This window comes from Argopecten irradians, chromosome 3 (genome assembly GCF_041381155.1).
Source record: "Argopecten irradians isolate NY chromosome 3, Ai_NY, whole genome shotgun sequence".
Lineage (NCBI taxonomy): Eukaryota > Metazoa > Mollusca > Bivalvia > Pectinida > Pectinidae > Argopecten > Argopecten irradians.
The window spans coordinates 4,131,860-4,140,085 of NC_091136.1; the positions used below are offsets into that span (position 1 = coordinate 4,131,860).

At 34.0% G+C, this 8,226-nt stretch overlaps 1 protein-coding gene across 1 annotated transcript; it reads left to right on the forward strand.

Annotated features, from left to right (window-relative positions):
• The first annotated feature begins 2,108 nt into the window (after positions 1-2,108).
• LOC138317339 (mitochondrial import receptor subunit TOM40 homolog 1-like) lies at positions 2,109-7,017 on the forward strand. The gene is made up of 6 exons (XM_069258931.1): positions 2,109-2,285; positions 3,415-3,516; positions 3,906-4,011; positions 4,916-5,047; positions 6,231-6,416; positions 6,869-7,017. Exons 1-6 carry the CDS (start codon positions 2,205-2,207, stop codon positions 7,015-7,017), a joined length of 756 nt encoding a protein of 251 aa, XP_069115032.1. The 5' UTR covers positions 2,109-2,204.
• The last annotated feature ends 1,209 nt before the right edge of the window (positions 7,018-8,226 follow it).

The following is an 8,226-nucleotide window of genomic DNA, read 5'->3' on the forward strand; positions in this document are numbered from 1 at the left end:
ACCCCCTTACCCACTCCCCTAGGGACACTCAGAACACTAGCGCGACAGTGCTTCTACCAACTGAGCGACTGCTAGGTCTACCGAATGATAATTGACCCTGTCCTAATCCCCGCCCAACACTTGCGTGTTGCTTTTTACTTTGTATCATGAATAATTTTTTTATGATGGCACGCCATCAAGCTAACTTACAAGCTTTCCACATTATTACTTCAAATGGAGTGTGACATCTAGATTTTAAGTATGTCATAGATGTTTTGTAAAAGTCACAAACAAAATCACCTCTATTGCTTACTATGGGGCTAAAAATAGAACACAGGTAAAAGTCAATCAACCATGACATTGGCACTATTAAAATTTACCTGATGGCTATACTCTGTAGTCTATGGAAAGCACCTCAACTGTCATTTTTATCACAAAGTGAGATAATAGAATTCAATAGTTCATTCACAAAAACATAAAGTCTCCAATTAGTTATATGGCTATCTGAAAGAAAATTATGATACCCTTTTTTGATACAAATTTTAAAATCAACTTTATCCATTTTCATTTCACAGAATTCTGCATTTGAGTAACAAAATTATCCCTCAAATACAGGACTATTACTCAAATGCAGGACTACCCTGCATATACGGGGGTGTCCCCAACCTGAAAATACCATTGGGCAAAAAAAAAAAAAAAATGTTTAGAGTCACATGAGGCCAAAAAAAATAGGGTTGGTATGTCGGATTTAAAAAAAAAGTTTTATATAATATTCATGCCACAGATTTATTGCCTATGTACTTGCATGATATTTTCATGCATTAAAAAGCAGTTTATATTGTTCACCATACTTTAACATGCTGCTATACATTGTCTCTTTCTCTTTTACAAATAATTGTCTTTTAATTTTTCTTTTTTTTCTTGTTTCAATTTTGCAAAATGTGTCTATTTTAATAATGGAAAAAATTCGCCTTTTTCATTTTCGCTTTATAGACTTGTAGATATACAGAATAATCCACACATAGACTGTGTATTATATAATAATAATAGAAATATAATAAATGTGTACACACTAACTTTGGATTGAAACAAAATATTTGATTTACCAAAGCAATATTTAGCCCTGAAAAAAAACTCAACAACTTATATAATAATTAATGCGCTGATCAACTCACCAGTCACCGCTAGTACGTGACACAATACACGGCTACGCCATACTATGCTGAAACGTGGACCACATGCCAAAAAATACCTCACTGTCAGCAGATATCTTTAGGTATATTTGTGCACTGAAGTGTTTTAATTAATTGGTAATTACCATTCATAATCCAATTGTCATGTCTGCATGGTTGGCGTTTTTGCGTCTGTACCTGGTTAGTTTGCCTGCGTTTCGCCAGCCAGCTCACCTGTCATGGCCGCCATTTTTTGGGTGCTTTTGATTGCAAAGTCCCAAAAGTTGAGGTATTCGCCACGGACACAAACGAAAATGATGCATCACAAGATTTTCAATTTTCATTAATAAAAAGTTTAGAGTGGGGGGGTGTAAAATCTAGGTAGGGTTGGAGGACCCTAAACAGACATGGTTTTTTTTTGCCTTATCAATAGCTGAACAGGTGTTTGTTGTTGGGGGTGGGGGGAACTCAAAAGAATTGTTGCTGCTGTTATTATTCAATAATAGAAGAAAATCACCATGAAATAATATCATGAAACTAGCAGACATTGCCTATTATAGATGTCAGATTCAAACATAAAAGTGATGAAGCAAGGATAGAAAAAAGAAAAAGATCTGACAGAAAAAACAGTTCCTTATTCCCACATAAAAAACCATACAGCTTTACTGTACAAGTATGTAAATGTGTTATAATTGTAGCGGGATTGGACTGGGTTGATCATCGGTGACCAGGTAGCTCTTTTGGTAGACCATGGCCTGTGTTCGGAGGGCCCCCGGGTTTGAATCCTAGTCTGGCCGCTTCATTTTCTTCTCTCCTGTTACATTTAACTATGATTTATATATCACAAAGACCTATTGTTATTGATTACATATATCAGTGCAGTTCAAAACCTCATCATCATAAATTTATTCAAAAAATGCCTCATTTTTTATTTATACATTAATACTGACATTTGATTTTTTTTCAGAGTTATTTCCACAGAATTTTGAAGGAGGAAAACTTATAATATCCAAGGGTCTCAGTAGCCATTTCCAGATAAGCCATACGATCAATATGAGTGGGACAAATCCAGCACTGTCAGGGTATAGATTTGGAACAACATACATTGGATCAAAGCAGCTTAGCCCATCAGAGGTAAAATCTATTGGAGAATTTTGGTGTTCCGATTAATCAAGTTCATCGAGTATCGTTGGTTCGAGGTGTTTGATCAATTAATTGTGTAAAAAAAAAATCTGTCATAGAGTTTCAGCGGAATTTGACGACACTATGATTAACCAAAGTATAAAGTTAGCTGATCAGTAAAACATGCAAAACAGTCATAGCCGACTTGTTAAATCATTTCCTTGAATGTGGCTGCAGGTTTGTCATTCATATCCTTTCAAATTTTAAGCGTCTAGGTGAATTAAAGATGGCATAAGCACTATGTGGTAATGTAAACGTTCAGATGAGCATGATTTGTGAAGAAATAAGCGATATGAAAACATGACAGCACAGAGAGTCCTAGCAATTTTAAGCCTTTGAAGGAAATTATCATATGGGACATGTTTTTACATCAAGGAATAAAATAATAGATATTAATCAATCATTGATTGGTTGCGGAAATAAAACTGATGTTCGACCATGAAATTTCAACTTATTTCCAATATTAGTAAAATCACTAAACTTGTCTTATATCGGCATATTCTAGTATTGGAAATTAGACAGAAAAATCACTATCAATTTTATAAGACATCCAAAATTGTGAGATTTTTCCTCTGGTTTCAACTTTGAGGGTCCTTGGTTTTTGAAGAGTCCCAATACTGAAACTAAGATATTGGAGTCCATTTTGTTAAATAAATGAAATTACTGCAGATTTGTATTTGATATAATAATTATTTTAAGGGTTTTACGTACTTGTTTGACAAAATTTTGTCATTCTGTCTGTGTATGAGGAATTTTGTATGCTCATGGTCATTAAGGCTAGCATTATTTAATATCTTCAGAATATTGTAAATTGTAAAACTCTTCATCAAATGTTATTATTGTTGTTATGATATTTGTTATAAGGATAAGTTAACATAAAAAGAGCAGTTCATATAATAAAATTGTAGAAAATGGGATTGGGATTCTCTATAAATTGTGGATTTAAGCGAGAGTTTAAAAGGATATCAACATGAACGCAGTAAAATTCAATGACTTGACGACTTAATATTGTGATTGTAAATCTTAATTGTGGATTACCATAATCATTATTCATTAATCTGAATTGTTTTGGTTGCTCTAGGTGTATCCAGTCATCATAGGAGATGTGGATGCTAGTGGAAACCTCAACGCCAACATTATTCATGCATTTTCCGAACGAATAAGGACAAAATTTGTGTCACAGGTAAGACAGGAGTGTAAACCATTGATATGATATAAAAGAATTTATTTGAGAAATTTTTTCTTTGTACATCCAAAAAAAATTGATAAATACTTACTAAAAAGTCAAAATATCCCAAATTCAATAAAAACTTTGTAATGCACATCTGTACATATATGTATACACTGTGAACAGACTGTTATAAAAAAAAGTTCTAAGGAGAATTTTTGAGGTTGACCAAAGTAGGAAATTGTTCATTAAGTACATATAATAATTAATCTCTCCATAGACATTTATTGACTATTAAGTAAACAACGGCTGGTGCAGTAACATTAAGCTATGGAAGTTAATTGTTACCGAGTACATCCATAATCGTTTCTTATCTAATGATATGTAGTTTTCTATTGATAAAGTTTCAAGACAGTAAATGTGCAGCAGCTCAAGGAACATTGGATTACAAAGGGAGTGACTACACCGCTTCAGTTACTGCTGGAAATGTAGATATTATAAATAATGCTGGTAAGATCTCTCATCTAGATCAGATTCTATTGAATGTATTACCGTATTCGACCCAATAAGCACCCAGGGCGTTTTGAAAAATTGAAAAAGGTGCTAATAAAACATAATTATTGCAAATCTAGACAGTTTTGTGTAGATTTGGTCTTTATTTATGCGTTGGCAATTGAAATCGAGGCCTCAAAAAGCGGGCGGGAGGGGCTTTTATTCCGAATTTGCATATTACAGAGTTATCTGCACTTGCAGGTAGGTATTGATTGTGACGTCATATGTTTGCGAGCGTAACGTCATACTTTTCGGAGAAAACAACATGAATTGCACTCACAAAACAATGACGTAACAATCGATACCTACCCGTAAGAGAGCCAACTCTGTAATATGCAAAGATGGAATAGGGACATAGGCGCTAATTGGGTCGAATACGGTACCCATGATACAAGTAGCCAAGTCAGCGAAAGTGAAAGTATGACAGTCATGCGTCAATGTTAAAAGTTTGTCAAAACCAGTGAAAATCTTCATTATTATTTAAAGTATAGCAATTAATATCAATGGTGGGTATTAAAGTTTGCCACTGAAAAGTCCATGTGTTATATCATATTATTTATATATTCACCAATAACCAAGTTATATTAAATTGGTCAAAGGTTGAAAGGTTGATCTATAAAGGAAGTCATAATTTTGTTGCTCTGTATAGATATTTATTTATCAGTAAAAGTACATCCCCATCTTATAATTCTTAACAAAAATTTCTACTGCCAGTTCTTTTTAACATAAAATCCTTTGCTGACAAAAATTGAAGTTGAAATCGCTTCATTTATCATCGTTAGCAGCTACAGTATAGGGTACGTGTCACGAGAAAACTTTGACAAAGGTGTTTGAAAACATTACTTAAATGTTTATCTTGCAGGTATACTTGTTACACAGTACTTACAGACAGTGACATCACGATTAGCTTTAGGTGGAGAACTAGTCTATCAGTTTGGTCCACAGATTCCCGGTAAACAATTCACAGTCGTGTCATTAGCTGCACGCATAACAGGTACAGTACACACAGATTATTATGATTACAAAAATTATCCATTATATAGATTATAAAAAGTCTTGGTAGCATCATTAATTTCCAACTTGTTAAGAAAAGAAGCATTTCTCTATTTAAAAAAAAAAAAAAGAAGCATTTCTCAAAGCATTGTCCAAACTTCCATGATTTGATGCTCAGATCCCCTGTGGTACATAAATGTATTTGGGGCTTGCATTGCTCCGCTGCGTATATAATTCCAGTAGGAGGTAGTTCCCATTTCCTACATGTCCAAGACTTTCCATAACCAAGGAGAAAGGACTTCAGTTGTTATTAATATTTAGATATTGTGCGGATGAAAAAGTTCCCCTGTGGATTTACATTAAATTTTGGTCATTTGAGGGCAAATCGTTGAATTTAGGGGGGAAGTCTAATTCATCTTGTCAGATTTTCCACAACTGTGATTTGTGTACTGTGTATGTTAAAAATGCAAATAAAATTGTTTATAATGGGAAGACGAATTTGTTTTTTATTTTTCATTTCGGCAATCTCGAACTCTGTCATGTTGATAATGAAGCGAAGTAACTATATTATTCACGTAAACGTTAATCGCTGCTCTGTTCCAAGCGCTTTTGCACTACGCGTAAACCGGTGAAAGTTAAACAGAATGCGAGTTATGAATCAAGTGAATCAAGGCATGCGACGCGTCATGAAAAACAAGAATGATGCATGGCCCAGAATTGTAACATTCAGCTCGACAGATAATGTGGATATAAAAGACTGTGCATGATGTGATTTGATATTTTGATGAGTGACATTAAATGGTGACAAGTGGAATATATAAAGTTTAACTCAATATGTGAAAAAAAAAATTAAGGACATAGGTTTTTTTTAATTCCATGAAACACTATAATTTGTGGGTTTCAAGATCCCAAAACAATGTGGGTAAAGTACAATTTACTGTCGATTAGTCCCACCTTCCAGTGATTATGTCAAATGATGACGTCATAATCACTGAATGGTCCGACGAATCAACAGTAAATTGAACTTTACCGACGCCATTTTGGGATCTCTAGAAACCCTGTATTCTTTAAAATATCTTACCATAGTAAATATAATGAAAAGTGAAATTTCTCTGCATTTCTTCAAGGAACATGTTTAATAAATGTAGAAAGTACAAGTCTAAACTGAATATTGTTTTTAACAGGACAGCGATGGCAGTTAACAGGAAACCTATGTCCTACAGGAGGGGCAGCTCATGCTTGTTATCACCATAAAATTAGTGAACAACTTCAAGTAGCTGCTGAAGTGGAAACAAGTCTTACAAGTAGGGAGAGTGTGGGCACGTTAGGCTACCAGCTGGAGATACCGTCCACCAATGTTACGTTTAAAGGTACGAGTCACTGATGTTACACCCATGTCCCTGATGTTACTCCAAAGACATTGATGTTACATTGAACATATGCTAGTTATGGATGGTACATAAACATACAAATCCCTGGTGTTACTTTAAAAAATATATGTTACAGATGGTAGATTTGACATGTTTGTCCCTGAACATACCACACAAATGCGAATAACGTACAGTGATGACTATCCATAACTTACGTTTTTGTTGTTCATACACGAGGTGTTCGTCATTAAAAAAGAGTGAGACTGTTATATATTATTCAAATGCCTTTGTTAAATACAGCTGAAAACTTGTGTATGTATTATAATTTAAGGGGAAGCTTTGATATGTTGTAAATTTGTTTTTATTGTTTAAAGTAAGAGTTTGTACTTGAAATGCCATAGATCGACCAGTAGGTGATGTCGGTTATTTTAAGATTCTTAATTCTGTTTCAGGCCAAGTAGACACCAACTGGTCTGTAGGTGCCACAATGGAGAAGAAACTGATGCCACTTCCTTTCACCTTCGCACTCAGCGGCATGGCCAATTACGCTAATACACAGAAACCTCAATACCGGTTTGGTGTAGGACTAATTGTTGGATGATCTATAGACAGGTGTGATATATCTAGTAAAGTCTCCCCAACGATGTATACAGGAGCTTCAGGGAGTGCCCTTTCAGTTCTGTGACTATTTATACATTGCCTGATTTTAACGGTGTGATAAAAGACTAATTGTAACAATACACGCTCATTTGTGACACATTCATAACTTCATGTGTGTGGGAGCATGAAACAGGTCGATTTTTACGAGAGGTTTGTGCTATCTGATGAAATGGGCATCTAAAGTACTGGAAATCAACAATAGCTTATTCCAAAGTTGTAATCACTTTTAGGTTATATCTGTATTACAAAATAGAGAATAATGGAGTTTTAATTATAACAAGTTGTACCTAGTAGATATATTGAGAATATCTGAATAGACTTCCTTGTTAGCACTTTCATTAAAGATATTCTTCACCTGAGCGCATGGTGAAAAAACAATATTCTTCACCTGAGCGCATGGTGAAAAAACAAAACACCTCTACTCCTTCTTGGGACAGATTCATTAGCATATTATGCATATTTATAAGGCATCTATAATTTATGAATTACATTTGTAGCCAAGACTCCCAACAGATTTTTCTGAAAATTTCTAGATTATTGGCGGGGAATGCATGCAGTCAATCTGGCCAAAATACATTGATATGCAATTTTTTTCCAGATATTATTTTGAAATCAATATTTTTAACATTGTGGTCATTAAAAGCAAATATGATATCTAGTCCATAAAACATTAAATAAATTTAAAAAAAAAAAAAAAAAAAAGTTTTGGCTGAAGTTATCACACTAAGACTAATTTAAGTATATACATCTTTTGGTTATAGGATTTTGACAAATTTTACAGATAGGCCAACATTTTTCTAGCCTAAAATATATCTTGTCTGTGCAGAGGGTATTTGAATTGCTAACTAATATTCTGTGACGATAGTTCAAGGGATGTGATTTCACATTACTTTTACTAAAACAAACTATACAACAAATGACTATGTAATCTCCCGATAGCTTGTGCACTATAAAGAACATGTGCATTAGTGACAAATGACTATATGTGATTATTTGTGTACATTAGATAGATGGCTGTAACTCAACTTGTTTTTTTCTGTACATACTGAATGTGTATATGTGTGTGAGTGATTGCGAGAGGCTGGAATAAAAGCCAAATCTTTACTTTTGCGTTATTTTTCTTCTTGTGCCTTTTGGTCAGTTACAAAAT